This window comes from Ornithodoros turicata, chromosome 10 (genome assembly GCF_037126465.1).
Source record: "Ornithodoros turicata isolate Travis chromosome 10, ASM3712646v1, whole genome shotgun sequence".
Lineage (NCBI taxonomy): Eukaryota > Metazoa > Arthropoda > Arachnida > Ixodida > Argasidae > Ornithodoros > Ornithodoros turicata.
In genome coordinates this window covers 6,985,692-7,005,466 of record NC_088210.1, presented here as the reverse complement: position 1 = coordinate 7,005,466, position 19,775 = coordinate 6,985,692, and the positions used below count along the sequence as shown (strand labels likewise).

Sequence of the window (19,775 nt, the reverse complement as noted above, 5' to 3'; positions counted from 1 at the left end):
CGCTTCTGATCGTCCTTGTTATTGCTTCCTCAACTTCTACAATACTTTGTACTTCAGCTTACCTTAGTATTTCTGTACAAGCTGTGGACTTCCACAGATGTTTAATTCTGAGGTTGATTATTATCATCATTCTACGCGTTTTCATAGGAGCTATCGCTGTCGTCTGCTACGGTTGTCGTACATACGCTTCTGCGAGTTCAAAATTCAAATTTACATCGTCCAATCGTGCGCCAGTCTGCCAGGGTGCGTCAGTAGCGCCCCTGGCGGATCGTGCGGACAGGCACCTCATAGGGTTTGCTGATTGTGACATGGTCGTTATAATCTAGTAGGTCGTGGTGTAAAGTTAAGCACAAGGACATATACGTTCACTGCAAGAAGGCTGCGGTTTACAACATTCCACTGTCGTGCGGCAGGACATACGTTGCACAGACTGGCATGTGCGTGAACGATCGCCTACGTGAACACGCCCGCTTAGTGAAGAACACCACACCCGCTGGATACATTACGTCGTAAAATACATTGTAAATGCTCGCCATGGTTTCAAAACATTACTACAGAAGCAATGTTTGGAGAACAAAGTACGCGTGAGATAGCATCTCATTTTATTACGGGAAGGACGCTTGCGTTAGCCAGCCTTCAATAGATGACCCTCCGTTCACAAACGTGTGACGTCACGAGAAGACCGATTCGAGACTATATTTTGGTGTGTTGGACAAGAAGCGGGAAAAACGCGTCGGCTGATAAGGCTGGCAGAGCCCACCAGCATGCTTTGCGTGGTGGTGAAACGTAATCTATGACGTAGGGGTGCAGCTCGTCTATTCACTTACCGCTAGAGGACATTAGCCACGTGCGCGCAGAGTTGTACGTAACGCGTTACTTGTAATTGCGTTACTAGTAATCAATTACTTTTCAATTACTCAGTAATCGATTACTTTTTTAACCGTCTGTCAACAATGGCAACCGTTTTCAGCTAGCCAATCTGTTCTGTTCCACCACGAGTTCCACTGAAGCAATGACGCAGATGGTCACTGTGACGGCCGTCTCTAGTCCACACGTGTTCTATATGCACACCACAGTAATGATAATCTCATGCGACCGCGACCTATTAGAGCAACAGTAAAATAGGTGGCTGTATTGATAAATTGTGCGGGCTGGACATAACGATAGTAACACAACGAAGCGGATGTTTCAATGTTGTTCTAAATGTGTATATAAATCTGTAATAAACGGGTGTATCACGTATGTTGGTGTCTCATATTAGAATTTGCAAGAAGAGCTGCATGGTTGCATTCACTGCGGACTTGTTGGCTTGCTATGGCCCACAATTTAGAAGTAAAGGGAAAAGTAATCATGTTACATTTTTAATCGGTAACGTATTGCATTCTGGATGAAGTAATTCGTAAGGGTATAGGATTACTTTTCGCGCAGTAGTAACAGTAATTGTAATCAATTACTTTTTTCGAGTAACGTGTACAACTCTGCTTGTGCGACACAAGCTGTAAAGCCACCCTACAATAGGATAATGACTAAGAAGCCAGTTTATTTCTCTCACCTCCCCTCGTGTGTTTCCTTGTTTTTGTGGCATTGAATTCTGTCAGTTGTTAGTAAGCAGATGTTGCGTGAAGTTTGTCGTGTTTGGCTCCGTCTCTTTTGTAGCTGTGAGGGACCGCATTGCAGGGACAAAAAAAAAAGTGGATTTAAACGACTGTACAGTGCATTTGAGGGCATCTGAAGTCGTAATTGTTGGACTGCTGTTTGTAGATATTTTTTTAAACCCCTTTCATATTTTTTCTCGTGCACACGAAGACTATGTAAACGCTTTTAGTCAGCCCCGAGATATGCTTCTTTTTACAGACTGCTTTACTGAGCGCGTCAAGATGCTGCTTTAATTCATCAAATGCGACTCGGTGTGCTTTTACAGCTTAGTGGCGTTACCGCTTGCGACGAGTTGACTCTCCCACAGGCTATCACTGCGGTGCTCTGGATGATCTGGAGCACATTCTTCTTCATTGTCCATTCTTTTTTATTCTATTTATTTCTCTCGTTCTGTATGTGCTGATGTCCCTGCTGTCAGTAACAGGAGCTGAGGCCTAGTCAAGCCTTTCGGCTTTTTTTGCCTCTGTTCCTCTCACACGTTCGTGTGAAATAAATAAAACGTATGTATGCATGTATACTGCCAACCTTAGTTACACTGCCCCCCCCCCACCCCCGTCTTAGTCAGCTAGACTCTAGCTCCTTCTATTAAAATTGCTTGGTCCTTGGCCTCATCCAGTTCACCAACGCTCTGTCCTCAAAGCACTTTTGACTTTCTGGACGCAGTAGGGGTTCCATCCTTATTGTGAAGGGGCTCGTTATTTCATTCCCCACATCACCACTAGCGACGGGGTAGAGTATCGCCCCTGGCGATGAAACTCCTCATTCCTCATCCTAAAAATAAAGTTGTTCTTGCTTTACTGAGTGATATAGTGTGACTTGGTGCCTAATAACGTGCAGTTTATGCTTCGCATTGTGTTAGTTTGCATGTCTCGGGTTGACTGTCGTGTGAATATACAATGTACAAGTTACCATTCACACCTTGAATTACTCGACAGCATTATGACGAATGTGTGAGGTAAAGTAACCCTCCGTACCCTTTCCAGTGCTCGCTTGTTGTGTGCTGTGTTCACTTGCGATTTGCATGTGAAAGTTACAGGCGATACTACAGCTTGTATATTGAGAGATGTCACCTATGGTAGCGTGCATAACAGTGGCATATATGCATTCCAACAGATCGTAGACCTGTTACAGCGACGTATGATGGTGGAATTGACTAGCTTCTTTGAACGGTTACGCATCCGATTGAGAATATGGCATAGATGCAGGCGAGCTGCTTGACAAATCTCATGGTGTGAAAAGTCTGGGCAACAGCTTGACGGACGTGTCCACTATCGCACAAGTAGCTTGGAGAGTTCGATTCGGGTAAAGAGTGCTTTTTGCAGCTCATCATTTCCAAAGATAGACACCTTAAAGGTACTGTAAAGCAGCAGAGGCCGAATTTCATTTAGCGTGGCTATTCGCTAGTCCAAGCCATCAGTATAAAACGGCGCAAATTTCATTCCAACCGGTGGTGGGGCTGATTAGAAAATTAAAATTAAGGATTACGGGCAACAGTGTACTAGTATTCGGAAGGGATCCGTACTCTCAGCCGCATACGGCGGCAACCACGTTGCATCCGTACAACACTGGGCCCGACAGCCGAATGTGCGTTTCTCTTCGCAAAAAAGCACGCTAAACAAGGGTCTCTGCACTCCTATGGAAATATGATAGGAAATAATATAGCCGCCAAAAGAGCAAAACGCGACAAAATAGTACATAATACATATTCGACAATGTTGCCCGCTGCACAGGGGGTTGTTCGATACCAGGCGTCGCGCCAAATGCACTACACCGGATTTTTCATGATAAATTAAAAATACTTAGAGAGCGTTGTCGGTCGTATGGTTCTGCATATGGGATTTACAAGCAACAATGTCTCAAGCCACGTCGCCAGCATATCCTGCTTGTCTGCTGCTTTACAGTACCAAAAATAACAAAGACGGTTAGGAGCATCAGCTGTTTACTATATACATTAAAAACAAGACTTTCGTGCAGTAGGCTGCACTTCTTCAGGTTTGAGGACCTGTTACAAGACAGGTCCTGACCTGACTTGTAACAGGTCCTCAAACCTGAAGAAGTGCAGCCTACTGCACGAAAGTCTTGTTTTTAATGTATATAGTAAACAGCTGATGCTCTTAACCGTCTTTGTTATTTTTGATTCTGCATCGCCGGAAACTTACACATTGTTTTTCTTCACGTTCTACGATGCTTTACAGTACCTTTAAAATCGGCTGCTCAACGAAATGGAATTTTGTCCTTGTTAAGGGCACGAAGGCGCTATGTAGATGGACGTAGCTCTGGCATACCCAACTTGTTAAGCATGCGTTCAACTACTTGTTGCCGAAAATGTTCCCTGTGAAGCGGAGATATGATACATTTTCGAGTGTGTTAACTTTCCTTGCTCTCGGACTGCACGAATTGAAACGGAACCGAACTAAATACTGGGATACCGTACGAGTAATGTACTTGAAAGATACTTCCATTATGTTCCGGCGTTGTAGCAGGTCAGAGAGCCTCTTGAAAACGTCAGGTCTTTGTGACTACATTAGGAGACCAGGTTTGGTCCACGTCATCAGTGATTCCTGCAACACGTACGCAACTCTGCATGAAACCTTGGCTGCGTTCCAATACCCCGCTTAGTCGACTGCCTAGCGGTCTAACCGGAAGTGCCGCCATGTTAAGTCTCGTTCCAAATCACGCCGAGTCCGCTATTCAGTCGGCTACCGCCTAGTGCGCATCGATGCAGTCTAGTTATACGCCTGACCATTTGACAGCCGGGATGACTGACAGCAGGAAACGCTAGTATACCTGCTGCGCTTGCGCCGTACGCATTTCTTGCGTGAGCAACGAGATGGCGCCACAGGCGCCTCGGCTAGGCAAGCCTGTTCCAACAGTGACAAGCAAAGGTACTCAGCTGCCTAGTCAGGCGGCTTCGCGGGCGCGAGGTATTGGAACGCAGCCCTTATCTCAATCCAGTCTTCCAATGGTTCCAATCTTCGTCATAGGATCGAAGATTCGTGGCCTGCCAAAAGCTCCGGACACCGTCATGAGAAACTTCTCCCGAAGTCAACGTTTCCAGTTCGTCCCTTGTATCCTCACTCATGCACATCTCTAGTCGGCAGTTGAGATTGTCGTAGCGAAGGCGGAAAACTGTTTAATGACGGAGATGGAAACCGAAACTCAATATAAGAATATCTGGCACCCGCAAACAAGGGAAGGACAACGAACGTATTTTCGTTACCGTTTCCATTTTCGTTACTGCTATATTTTCGTTTCCGTTATTCGTTTCTGATACCGGCCTTTCAATTTCGTTTCCGTTACGTTTCCGTCACTGTTTCCGGTAATGGAACGGCTGTTACAGAGCTGCGGGAGGACAGCCTGTCCGGCTCTGTCAGCACCCTGTTTTGCGCAAGTGCTGCCTCGGTGTCAGGCATGCACACTACACAAGTAATTTTGCGTCGTTGGGATGCGCACATCTTGCAAGCCTTAAAATAAATAAGGTAGGAACATGTCTTTGGTCACTCGGAGAACAGCAACTCAAGATGTGCGTAACCTTCATCCAATGTCGCATTCATAAGCGGACGCTCTCAGTAGTAAATAATACTGCCATGGTCACGCTGAAATGAAAAAAAAAAGTACAAAATAAAGTCACTAAAAATCGTATGTTCTCATCCTCGTGCTATGGAGGAGTATGGTCATGTGTTGATGTCATGGAGTTACGAGGACTGGGACGAGGTAAACGAGGGACGCACCCTCGAGATTCAATATTGTGCCTTATTTCCATGCTCTCGTGTACTGTGTAGAGCATTACAGGGAATGAAGTCATCAAAATACAAACACAAAAATTGATAGTCACTCAAATTCCACCGCACAACAGGAATAGCCATTACCCGAATTCAATACCGGACGATAATTTTCGTTTCCGTTTCTGTTTCTGGTAATGGAGGACCGTGGTATGCGTTTCCGTTTCCGTTATCGTCACCATCGCCAATTTTGGTAATATACCGTCTCTGTTTCCGTTACCATTACCGTTACCTTTCCCTGCCGCAAACTATCATCGCGCTCTCGCTCATCCACTTCAGAGGTGTGGTTCACAACGTTCACTGTTGTAGCGATCGAGGATCAAACACACGACTATCGCTGCACGCTGTATCGAACGTTGATTTATGTGAACGTTCATATCGTGCATGTGTCCTATCTATTCTATATAGTTCACTTACTTTCACACATTTTGTAAAACGGTTAAACAAAATACGGGCCTGTCCACGACACACTGCTCGAAGGCCTTATACTACTTATGTGAGTCATTGAAGAATGTGAGCTAGCGAACATTCCATGAACGGCGGAACATTCCACGTCTCGTGTTTTCATTTTGTTGTTTTTACGCAGCAAAACTAAGAAGAACCGACACTTGTGGATTTATCTTTGGGCCTGCAAGTGAATGCTTCACAGCATACATGACACAAATGGATAACGTCGTCGTGATGTGCTTCGAACGCCCTCTGCGTCTTCAGAGCGGCCTTAAAGGATTTTTCTGCTGTTGCCTCGGACAGGTAAGCCGTTCATGACTGTCTCTCTAGGTGTGCAATCAATATATCATAACGGATACGTTGCTTTATGGGCTAACTCAAGCTTTAGCTGACTAACTTAATAGCAGGCTGAACGACATAAAACAATCAGTGCGTAAGATGACATTCTCTAAAACAACGAAACAAATCAAGTCACGCGTAGAGGCAAATGCGACGAACTGTCGAAGAAACAATTGGAACAAGTAAATAGACGAATGACAATTCTTTTACGAGGCTCAGAAATGTGGAAGCAAGAAAAAAAAATCATACAGTCGAGTTAAGCCGCGAACTCAACACAGTTGAACAATATCTAGACTAAATAACATCGAGATGCATGGGATTCGGGGAACGCACCACAAGCACCTGCATGAAACAACATGCCACTAATCGGCTTCTACCTAAACTCCCTCCCAACCACAGTTGCCACTCCGGGGTTGGAATGATTCCGGAATCATTCCAGATTTATCAGAGCCCGGAATAGAATTGGAATGGAATGGCGGAAACTGCCCTGGGAATGGAATGGGAATGGAATTAGGCATTGTTTCGCAGGCGTAATGGAATTGGAATGTAATGGTCTGGGTCTCACACGGTCAAGGGCGGTGGTTTGGTTTGGTTTTAAGAAAAAATAAAATGGGGATTTTGGCTTCACTAGAGTGAGACCCGCAACCCCACATCACTTGCACTGTCAGTTACTTTAGTGGGGAACTCCTGTAATGATGATGCCAATGAAGAGGAGGAGGGGAGTAGGAGGGCGAAATAACCTTGTCTTTGTGCTTTTTCCGTGCTGGGTAATGTCAATATCCTCCATAGCACTGCTGGGCTAGCTAGTACGGTTACCAGTCCTAATTCTTTTATTGGTGGAATTAAAGGAATGGAATGGGGTTCCCGTTCCAGGAGTGGGAATTAACCATACCTTTTCATGCCGGGGAATTGAAAGGAATGGAATTATCACAAGTATTCATTCCTCGGAATGGAATTGGAATGGAATGGGTGATCCCATTCCGCAACCCTGCTCCCAACAACCCTCCCAATAATGTGTGATTTCCAGGGTGTCGGAGCGAACCGAAAACCGAAAAAAAAAAAACGCTATTTTGGTGCGAACCGGAAGGGAATCGAAACCGTATACGTTTTTTTCGCTCAGGAGGGAAACCGAAAAATATATTTCACGGTTTTCGGTCCAAGAAAAAACTTCGCCGGTTTGGACTACGGATAGGCGAATGAAACAGACGTCGTGTGCTCTGAAGTCATGTCATGGATACTATACTAGGGTTACGGTTACGGTGGAATGTATGTCGGTATACTATGACCCTTGGGCTCCGTTTGTAATGGTTTATTGTTCGCGCACGCACACAGACTTAGAGGTACATGTGACTCTCTAGCAATGTGCAGTAGTGTTCGTTTTAATTTGATCCCCCCAAACTCTCCTCAACTAAACAGCGACCCAAGGGGTCTGCATAACGGCTTCTTTATCGGTAATGTCGCGCAACGCGTCCCTTGTTTGAGAGCAGCTAAGTTGAATACATTTACGTATACGCGAGGGCAAGCCCGTGCGAAATGGCAACTCTTTTGTGGACAGGACACGAAGAAAATAAAACGGAGCCTTCGAGCGCGTTTGTGAGTGAAGGTGTTCCTCGATTTGCGTCGTACTCGTGCGGTGGTGCTTGCTGGCTAGACAGTAGCAACAGACATTCGGATGGGACGCGATCGCTCCAACCGAGCAAGAAAGAACTTTACGTATGACATCACGACAAACAAGTCCGTTTGTAGCATGCGCTTCAAGAAAGGAGAAAGCCCATTTGAACAGACAGTAACCTACAGGAACCAGGAGCTACCAATTTCACAGCTGTCTATTAAAATTAGATACCATGTATGCGGAATAAACGGGTTTACATTTTGTAACATTGGTTTTTTTTGTGGGGATGAATATTCCCAGCAGAAGCGGAACCGGTTAAAAACCGGTATGAACCGTTATTTTTTTGCTCCGGAGCAGAACCGGTACCGGATTGTTTATGATGCAACCGGAACGAAAACCGCAACGAAAAAAGGTTCGGTTCGACACCCTGGTGATTTCTAACGCAGGTATTGGCTAACAACAAGCATGTAAAGAGGCTGGAAGAGGGCCATGATTTTTCTGAGCCGGGGGTCCAGCCTTGGCGCCAGCCTGGTAGATACAAAAAGTAGGTCAATTAAACACTATGTGCAGACGGTACTTTCGGGAAACGTAACAGAAGACTGGCGCAAGTCTATACAAAGGTTGGGACTCTACCTTGAGGCGAGGGAGGCCGAAGGGAAACGACGGTCTGACAAGAAGAAGATAGCGACGTTACAGCGGAAGAAAGAGTGAGCTTAACGGCAGTGCTTAAGAAGTTCGAGGTCTACTGCATCTCAAAGTGCAACGAAACCTACGAGCGCTATGGCTTCAGGTGCCGAATGCAAGAAGAATGCGAGCAATTTCAACCCCTTTTTTTTTTCGAGATATACAACTAAAAGCTCGATCTTGCAACTTTGCGACGTTGGCGGATTCTTTCATCCGGGATGCGGTTGTGTACGGAGTGTGGGACAAAAATTAGCGCGAAAGACTCCTGCGTGAAGACAACTTAACCCTGGCAAGTGCATTTCAACTGTGCAAAGTAGATGAATTAACGGAAGAGCACAAGAAGGCGTGGAATAAAGAAGAAAAATCAGTAGACACAGTGGGCGAAAGAGAAGCGACGGAAATACGGTAGGACTTGCTGCAAACGCTAGAGATATCATGAGCCGAAGAAATGCCCGGCGTTTGGAACGGTGTGTCGAAAGTGCAGACGAAGGAACCATTTTGCTGTGTGCTGTAAATCGCGTCAGAAGGTGTTTAACGCAAGACTACGAAGGTGGCATTACTGATTTCGCTGCGCTCCAGGTCAGAAACATTAGAAATAACTCACTGGCTGACTGGTTACAGCTGCGATTTCAGAAAATGACTTTCAGCTGAAGGTTGACACTGGACCACAAGTAAATATGATACCTAAGTCCTATGGTATCTACGAAACGGACAACAGGAGTTCTACGGAGCTACAGCTGTGGCGTTATCTCGCACATCGGAACAACAGAACAGCTCACAAGGAATAAGGGTAGGACAGCTGTTCGGGAATTCTTTGTGACTAAAAATTCCCGTCGAGCGATTTTAGGTCAGAAGGCGTGCCGACTCTTCGGGCTGGTCAAAGATGCTGGCGTTGTGGTGAAGGGCTGAAGGCTCATCAGCTAAACGATCCTGTAGCACATGGATTTCAAAAGCTGTTCCAGGGCATAGGAGGCACTAAAAGAGAGTACAAAATGGTTCTGAAAGAAGGGACGACACCTGTCATCCAGTCAGCACGCCGGGTACCACATATACGTTTAGAAAATCCCTGAAAAAGGAGCTTGACCGAATGGAAGCGGCGTGCATCATAGCAGAAATGAAGGAGGCATCGGACTGGGTAAGCCCATTAGTAATTGTGAGAAAAAAGAGTGGCAAAATTATTGTGTACGTGAACCCTCGGCACATAAATCGAAGCTTGAAACGTGAAGACTACGTCATGCCCAAGAGAGAGGACATAGAAGTGGAGTTGGCAGTAGTAAGTACTGACCACGATTATCCGGAAACGCACATCTGGCCTGGACGCCATTAATTAGCAATTAGAGCTAATTGGGACCCCCCACATTAATCAGCACCCTCCAGGGAGCCATCACACTAATTGGGGAACGTCTATCTCGCGTCCAGACCAGTTGTGCGTTTCCGGATAATCGTGGTCATAAAAAATAAAAAAAATAGGCAGAAAATAAAATAAAAAGATAGAAACAGAGTGGAGAGAAACAATTTATTCGAAAATCAACGATGCCGCGGCGAAGAAGCCGCTCCGCAACACCCGAGTGACCAGCGTCCGCCATGTTGGTAGTTTGCACCCAGCAGTTGCAGAGATCGACGACAGGTGGCCACTTAGTTGCAAGGCATCACACCAGATGGCGCCACCATCATAGCTCTAGACGAGAAAGACAGAACAAGATACTAGCGGCGGGTAAAAATGACAGCACTGCTAAGCAAGTCTAGGCATGCGAGAGAAAAGGTCTAACCGCTACTGCTAAACAGAAAACAGTACACATCGCGGGAAAAAGGCTTACGGGGGGACGATCGCTTAGGCCTAACCCCAACACTACGCAGCTAACACAAGGCGGGAACCACACATCGCTAAACATGCGAGAAAAGGCTTAACACGAGCGCGGTCACCGCTAAACACGGCAAACATACGAGGAAAGAGGCTTACGGGGGCGATCGCTTAGGCCTAACCCCAACACTACGCAGCTAACACAAGGCGGGAACCACACATCGCTAAACATGCGAGAAAAGGCTTAACACGAGCGCGGTCACCGCTAAACACGGCAAACATACGAGGAAAGAGGCTTACGGGGGCGATCGCTTACGCCTAACCCCAACACTACGCAGCTAACACAAGGCGGGAACCACACATCGCTAAACATGCGAGAAAAGGCTTAACACGAGCGCGGTCACCGCTAAACACGGCAAACATACGAGGAAAAGGCTTACGGGGGGGCGATCGCTTAGGCCTAACCCCAACACTACGCAGCTAACACAAGGCGGGAACCACACATCGCTAAACATGCGAGAAAAGGCTTAACACGAGCGCGGTCACCGCTAAACACGGCAAACATACGAGGAAAGAGGCTTACGGGGGCGATCGCTTAGGCCTAACCCCAACACTACGCAGCTAACACAAGGCGGGAACCACACATCGCTAAACATGCGAGAAAAGGCTTAACACGAGCGCGGTCACCGCTAAACACGGCAAACATACGAGGAAAGAGGCTTACGGGGGGGCGATCGCTTAGGCCTAACCCCAACACTACGCAGCTAACACAAGGCGGGAACCACACATCGCTAAACATGCGAGAAAAGGCTTAACACGAGCGCGGTCACCGCTAAACACGGCAAACATACGAGGAAAGAGGCTTACGGGGGGGCGATCGCTTAGGCCTAACCCCAACACTACGCAGCTAACACAAGGCGGGAACCACACATCGCTAAACATGCGAGAAAAGGCTTAACACGAGCGCGGTCACCGCTAAACACGGCAAACATACGAGGAAAGAGGCTTACGGGGGGGCGATCGCTTAGGCCTAACCCCAACACTACGCAGCTAACACAAGGCGGGAACCACACATCGCTAAACATGCGAGAAAAGGCTTAACACGAGCGCGGTCACCGCTAAACACGGCAAACATACGAGGAAAGAGGCTTACGGGGGGGCGATCGCTTAGGCCTAACCCCAACACTACGCAGCTAACACAAGGCGGGAACCACACATCGCTAAACATGCGAGAAAAGGCTTAACACGAGCGCGGTCACCGCTAAACACGGCAAACATACGAGGAAAAAGGCTTACGGGGGGACGATCGCTTAGGCCTAACTCCAACACTACGCAGCTAACACAAGGCGGGAACCACACATCGCTAAACATGCGAGAAAAGGCTTAACACGAGCGCGGTCACCGCTAAACACGGCAAACATACGAGGAAAGAGGCTTACGGGGGGGCGATCGCTTAGGCCTAACCCCAACACTACGCAGCTAACACAAGGCGGGAACCACACATCGCTAAACATGCGAGAATAGGCTTAACACGAGCGCGGTCACCGCTAAACACGGCAAACATACGAGGAAAGAGGCTTACGGGGACGATCGCTTAGGCCTAACCTCAACACTACGCAGCTAACACAAGGCAGGAACCACACATCGCTAAACATGCGTCAACAGGCTTGGACACCGCAAAACAAGTCTAAACATGCGAGAAAAAGCTTAACACGAGCGCGGTCACCGCTAAACACGGCAAACATACGAGAAAAGGAGCGCGTCAAATCACTCACCTTTTCCCCCGCGTCAACTTCCAGGCAGAAACTGAGCGAGCGCGGAGAACACACACGTACGTCTGCTCTCTACGAGATCCAGCCAGAAAGTGAGCGAGCGCGCGGAGCGCACGTCCGTCTTCCGCGACGGTCCGAGAGAAACTGAGAGAGGCGACGCGCAGCGGCCGCTATGGATGCGCGCGCGCCCTCTGCTCCACCGCGCGCGCGCGTTTATCTCTATAAAGGCAGCGCGCACCGCGCTCGCGTCATCATTCTGACCGATACGTGGAAAACGCCATGTGTGGTTTATTCTCCTGCGTTTCTCGTCGTCGCAAGGAAAAGACAAAAAACGAAGAACTTCGCGAATTTATACGCGGCATCGTGGAGGAAGCCTTTCAAGTCCACCGTCTGGAATGGTTGCAAGCACGTCAAGAAATGTGTCAGGACAAGATGAAGACGCTCGACCGCATCTTAGCGGCGGACAGACTGGCAAAAAAGAAGTCCAACTTTAGCCTGGACAATCTGTATTGGGAACGCAGTTCCGATGTAGAGGACGACGACGAGGATGTGTAAATAAAAAGCGATGCATTTCTCTTCGAGTCTCAGTCTCTTCTTTCTCTTCGTGCAACGTGTACGCACGCAACATGTCTTCCCCCGAACCTTTTCGTTTCCGTCATCCCTTTCGCTGTATCTTAAGCGGTCCCTCCATGTGCGGCAAATCTACGTTCGTTGCTAACATGTTGAGGAACCTGAACGACGTGGTAGACAAGCCTCCGTCACAAATATTCTACGTGCAGAAATATGCTTCGCCGAGCATGCAGGACGAATTCGGGGACTCCGTAAAATTTACCAAGGAGCTACCGCGAGAGTGGGACACGTCGCGCGCTACGCTGATCGTCGTCGACGATCACATGACCGACGCCGGTTCCTTGAAGGAGGTGACCGATCTTTTCATTCGGGGTTCTCACCACGCCAACGCGTCGATCTTCTTACTCGTTCAAAACATCTTTTTCGACAGTAGCCATTTTAGAACAATATCCTACAACGCCAGTTACGTCGTCCTGTGGCGCACCGTGCGCAGCGTGCACCAGATGGAACATTTCGGCCAACAGCTATTTGGCAGAAAAAGATTGGAGTATTTTCTGGACGCATATAAACAAGCGATGTCGTCGCCCCACGCATATTTACTCGTGGATCTTCACAACTATACGCACGAGGATCACAGGTTGCGTAGCAATATCTTTCCGGGAGAACGTCAATATATCTACGCTCCGAAATGAATCTCCGCCCTCACCTCACTTTACTCAAAGTACTCTCCACTCTACCCCCTCCACGCCGCCGCGACGTCTTGAGACGTTCGTCCTCGTCCGACATGAAACACCTCTCCGAAATTTGCCTCAATGTATTGAACGGAAAGGTGGCTCTAGCTCCAGATACGTTCGCGCGTTTGAAGAAGCACAAACGCTTTTTACGACGGCTCGCCTACAAAAAGATTCACAAGAATCCGCAACGTTTGAAGCGCTATCTGTCTCAGCAGCGAGGACAGGGCGTTCTTTCGTCGGTGGTTCCTCTCCTGCTTTCCGCCGTGTTGAACCTTTTCGCCAATGGCCAAGAGAATTGAAGTGACCTCCTCCATCGGAAACATTCTTTCCTCGAAGGAGAGTGACGACGTCAAAGTGAAACTCATACTGCAAGCACTGTATCGCATACTCAAGCAGTACGGATTTGACCCCTACGACAATAAAAACAAGGCGTCCGACGCTACAAATGACTTTGACTATTCGCTCCTCTCTCCAGAGGTGGATGAAGAGGGAAGCGGAAAGGGTCGTCTCGGAATTAAAGAAGGTTCTTTCCTGGGATCGCGAGGGTTGTGTCTCCGTGTCGGGCAAGCCCATCAGACACTCCTCAGTTTACGAACTCGTCAATTATTTGTTGCAACGTAAGACGGGAAAGAAACCTTCCTGGTTCCCCAAAGTCTCGAAACTATTGCGTCTGATTTCTCTACCCAAATCTCGCGAGCCTCAGCAGCAGCAGCAGCAGGCCTCCATTGCGTGGACGACTTATGGAGGGATATGAGAAACCAGAGGGTGGTTTGGGGGGTGTGGAACGCTATAGAAAAGCGCATCACTTGAGCAAAAAGAAGGCTCTCGCCATTCTCAGAAAGCTGGATGCCTACACGCTCCACCATCCGGTCAGAAGAAAGTTTAATAGGAGACGCATCATCGCGCTCAAGATCAACGACGTGTGGCAAATGGACCTCGCCGATTTTTCAAAATACAAGAGATTCAACGGTGGCTACCGCTACATTCTCGTGGCAATCGATTCCCTCTCCCGTTTTCTGCGCACCCTCCCGCTAAAGACGAAGCGCCCCGCCGAAATGAAAAGGGCCATGATAAGACTTTTTCGGGGAGGTAACGTACCTACACGCATCTTTTGCGACAGAGGCGGGGAATTCTACAACAAGACCGTCAAGGAGTATCTCTCACGAAAGAAGGTACAGATGTATTCTACGTTCTCTCCAGTAATCAAAGCGTCGCAGGCAGAGCGCGTCATACGCACTTTACGCGACAGAATATTCCGTTATTTTAGAGTAACGGGAAAATACCACTTCGTTTCCGCGCTTCCCAAGATCGTGCGCGACTACAACACCACCAAACACAGGACTTTGGGCATCAGCCCGTCCGAAGTCACGCCCGAAAACGAATTGGAGCTGTTCAATAAGATAAATGGGAAGCCCGTCGTTCCCTCCGTGAAAAAGAAGCTCCAACTGGGGGATAAAGTGAGGGTCCTACTTCACAGAAAAGGTTTTCATAAGAGCTCGGAAGGGAGTTGGTCGCCTCAGATTTTCACCGTCTCCCGCCTGAGAGACACCTCTCCTCCCGTCGTACACCTGGAAGATTACCGGGGTAAGGAAGTGGACGGATCTTTCTACCCGGAGGAGGTACTCGTCGTAACCCGAGACGCCAATCAGCCTTGGCCAGTAACGAAAGTGCTGAGAAAGAAGCAACTGAACGGTCAGAGCTTCTCCTTGGTTCGCTGGTTCGGTTACGACAAAGAACACAACAGTTGGGTTCCGAGCAGCGACGTGGTCAAGATTGGGAAATGATGTCTGACATCTACGTCCACCTGCTCTCGAACGCCAGCATGGATAAGTTTCCCTCGAATAAACTCAACGCCTTCACGGTAGCTTTCGATAGTCCGCTTCAGCTCTTGAATCGGTATAAAGTCGGTATGATGGATCTCAGCATAAGTAACGATCTTTTAAATATCGGCTACGAAAGGCAAGATGCGAAAATCGAGGTTTCTTTCGAGGACACGGTGGAAGCCGGCAGAACTTTTCGTGTCACCTCGGATCTCGAGAGGGATTTGGGAAAAGCCCTTTCGGAATTCAACTTTTCTTTCGCGTACAATAAATCGCGATACGACTTCGTCTTACCCGTGGACGTGAAAGCCGTGGAATTGGACCCTCGGCTCGCACAGGCGCTCGACGCCTCGCTAGCGTCCCGCGAAGCAGGTCGTGCGGTGAAACCCCCCAAATTGAGCGAACGCGAAGCCACCTCCATCTTATTGGAGCACGTCGCACCCGTCGCTTTCGGCGACGTCACTCTGAATTCGGAAACCACGTCCCTACGGAACACACTCAACAAGTATTTCCAGACGCTCAAGCTGGACGCCTCGCTAGAATTCGCGGATAACGTCTACTCTCTGAAAACACCGAAAGGGTTGCACGTGCCGGAACCCTTTGTCAAGCTGCTACATCTCACAGCCGTCGAGGGACACGAAGAAACGCTACGCGTCTCTCTCCCCGTAGCGCGCCAATTTTCTTTCACGATCAAGACGAAAATTCCTCGATCTTTGCAAGTACATGTGCCTCCCGGCTATTATGCGACGCCGCAAGCACTTCTAAATGCGATTAATCAGCGCGTAGGCGAACGCGCGCGCTTCAGCTTCGACGGAACCGAACAGAAATGTAAAATTCGGCTTTCCGAGGGCACCTCCACCCTAAGACTTTCCGAGTACCTGGCCGTGCTTTTGGGCTTCGAATCGCGTACCGTGTTCACGGGGGATGAGGATGCTACGAGCTCCGTCGAGGTACTCCTGGAACCCCCGTTTCACAACATAATCGTGTACACGGATATCGTGGAACCCACGTACGTGGGGAGCAGGAAAAAACCTATATTAAAAATACTACCCTTTTATTACGAGAAAGACAAGCACGTCGTCACCTACACGTTAGATAACATCCAGTATTTTAACCTGTCTCAATTCGAAATTCCCTCAGTGACGATCGTTCTCGCGGACGAAACGGGAAGACGTTTGCCGTTGCGGTCCAAAGGCAGAACCAATCTAACGTTGCATTTCAAATATGTACCGTAATTCACCCAAAATAATCCCCGTGTACACGGGACCCCTTTTCCAACGAGGGGGCGGTGTGTTGAGCAACATATCCAAGTTTATCGTTCCCATCTGGCAGCAAATAAAACCGATCGCCAAGAGAACGTTGAAGCGCTTGGCGCGGAATTTGGCCGATGGCGAAGGAATATCGCGCGCAGTAAAAAAGACGGCCATAGCAACGGGGAGAGACGTGCTGGATTCCATGGAGGGCTCTGGAAACAACAACAATGGAAAGAAACGCCGCAAACGACAACAAAAGGCGCCGACACACGACGCACCTGCAGATATCTTTGGTACGCCGTGAAGGTCACACATCCGCTGCGCGCGCTCCGTCATGACGTCAACGAAAGGAAAAATACAGACGCCGATCTGTCTAACGAGTGACGTGATGATATTCGAACCCCCTTCCATTCAATACGGCGTGGAAGATACTTCGTACCAACTTTTTTATCCGGTCAACGGAGTAAATAATTCCGTGATCGAGTTTTGTATTCAAAATTTGCAAAGGGCACACTTGGATCTCTACGGCAGTTTCGTGTCTTTGACCGTGCGCATTGTTCGCGACGACGGGGAAGAAATGGACGAGAAAGATGTCGTTTTCCCAATAAACCACCTGTTGAGCGGCATGTTTAAGACGGTCACCGTTTATGCGAACAACAAACTCGTCAGTTCCAACGAGTTGTACGCCTACAGGAGTATTTTGGACGTCGTGCTTCATTCCACGCCCGCGGCTCAAGAAACAGTGCACGCGGCTGGACTTTATGTCGAGGACGACGAACATTTAAAGGACGATTACGACGTCTCGTCTCGCGGTCCGAAACAACGTTACGAAGCGACGAAGGGTGGCAAATACTTTAACCTGGTCGGTCAGATCAATACCGACCTGTTTCAACAGCCGCGCCTGATGGTACCTGCCGTCGAAATTCGCGTCGTTTTCCTGTTAAACAACGACGAATTTAAACTCGTATCGGTTCCCAAAGACAAGAAAACGTACAATTACGAGGTGGACATTAAAGAAATGACGTTACACTTGAAAAAGGTGACGCTGGCACCTTCCCTATTTTTGGAATACGAGCGGCGGCTTCAGACCACGCCGGCCATCTACGTGTTACGCGGATTGGAAACCAAGGTGCGGAGCTTGAGTGCCGGGAGCTTGGACGCTCACTTTGAAAACGTTTACCCCGAAAGGGTACCTTCCAAATTATGCGTCGCCCTGCTCGCCACGTCCGACTTTCTCGGCGACATCCAATCGAACCCCTACAAATTCCGTCATTACGACCTGTCTCATTCGATGCTCTCCGTGGACGGCCAGCAAGTGCGAGCCGAGTACGACTTTCAGAACGACCTCGTCAAAATTCCCTACTTTAACTTCTTGCAAGAACTGGGAGAGAAACATTTCAACACTTCCCCCCATCGAAGCAAACCTTCGAAGGACTTTACCTGTAGTGGACGAGTATAACGACAAGTGTATTCAATCGCCTTTTTCGCCTTACTGCGGGCTTTTTTGTATCTACGTAGCCACGCGCATGTCGAAACGCTACAGCTTGAAAAGTTGTGTATCCATGTTTTCCTGTAACCTCGAAGAGAATGACGAAACAATAAAACGTCTCCTCGTGAGCGAACTCGTTTCGTAAAAAATAGACGATTTATTTATTCACGACATACACAAGACCCTTGCGAGACGATCTTCCAACGTGCTGACCCGACGCTCACCGCCGTCGTCGCCGGTCTGCACCGTGACGTCGAGGGATGTGTGGAGAAGCCAGTAGCGACGGACGATAGGACGGTTGAAACCCGCGTTGATGAGACACGGGTCGACTGTCTCTCCTCGTCTATACTTTTCCAGCAGCTCGAGCTTGTAATCTACGAAACGCTTCATTTTCTTTGCAATCTTCCCACTGACGGTGAACAGACGTAAGGGTATCGTCTTGAGAATCGAGCGAAAGTCTCCCTCGCAGCTATCGCCGTGAATATAATCGCGTAATCGCAGCAAGTCCCGATACATTCGCGTTTGCACAAAGGTGGCAAACCTCTGCTCGGGCGTCATCATGACTGAGACGGAATGAGAGTAGACAACCTTTATTTCTCGTTACACACGAATTAGGCTCCAGCTTTGGTTTCGTAGCCGGGAAGGCAGCCCAAATACGGACGAAGGCTCGAGTCTAACCAATGGCTGGGGTTTCTCGACCAGAGTCCACCGCAGCGACAGGTAGTCAGTTGATCGCCGATTCGCAAAAAGAAGGTCTTTGGAGGAGGCTTGAAGGTTAGGACCAGGGGTAGATCTCCCGTCAGTAGCCATTCGTAATCTGCAACGAAAGGAGTGTGAGAAACGCGTGTTTTTATATCTCAAACACGCACACGTACAATCTTCTTCAGTCACAGAGTGACACTGATGGTCCATCTTCTCCATCTTCCTTCAATAGTCGAAGTCCTTCGCAACGTACGTCGAACGGTACCGTCCGACAGCCGAGAAACGGGCGAATCAATCGGTCCGTCCAATGCTTTTGCTCTGGAAAAAAAAATGTAAACGATTATAGAACGTATTAAAAAAAAAAAATAACGAGGAAGCGTACCTTTGGACCACAATCCACCGCAATTGGTGCAGAAGAAGCGGGCCCTGCCAATCTCCCGAAATATGTGAGGCGGGAAAACACCGACTTCACGCGCAGCAAAAGTGTTGTACACTGGAAACGAAACTCTTCAAACATTTCGACGATGATGATGATGACGTCATGGGTATATTACTTACGAGGATCTACCAAGCTGATCATGATGGAATGACGATCGACCATTCGCTTCGACATTTATAGTAAAGCTTTGCCTCTCACTCTCTATGACGTCATTGAACGTGTTTAAACATGTTAAGACGTGTTTGAACATGTTTGAACATGGGCGGCGAAGTCGCCCCTGGACACACTCGTTCCTCTCTCACCCTCTCTATGACGTCATTGAACGTGTCTGAACATGTTTGGACGTGTTTAGACACAGGCGACGAAGTCGTCCCTGGACACACTACTTCCTCTCTCTCTCTCTCTATGACGTCATTGAACGTGTTTGAACATGTTTGAACGTGTTTGAACATGTTGTGACGTGTGTAGACACGAACCCCGCAATACGAAAAACGTCACGCAGTACAAATTAGATTGGTGGTTAGTGTGTCGCGCCCAGTGTAGAAGGATCCTGGGTTCGAATCCCACTCTGGGTCTTCTTGTCGTCATGTACAAGTCGTCCCAGAGTGTTAGCTAGAAATTAGTGTAATGTTTTATTCAACGTCGATGGTATTATTGTCATATGCGACATCGCAA

The 19,775-nt window shown here is 48.2% G+C and overlaps 1 protein-coding gene across 3 annotated transcripts in view; it reads left to right on the top strand.

Moving 5' to 3' along the window:
* Positions 1–19,775, top strand: part of LOC135371210 (phospholipid scramblase 1-like) — a 77,126-nt gene that overhangs the window by 25,978 nt on the left and 31,373 nt on the right. For all 3 annotated transcript variants that reach the window (XM_064605273.1, XM_064605274.1, XM_064605272.1), the window contains exon 4: positions 6,025–6,188. In XM_064605273.1, the coding sequence (XP_064461343.1) occupies positions 6,025–6,188 (164 nt within the window). The remainder of the gene's footprint in view (positions 1–6,024; positions 6,189–19,775) is intronic.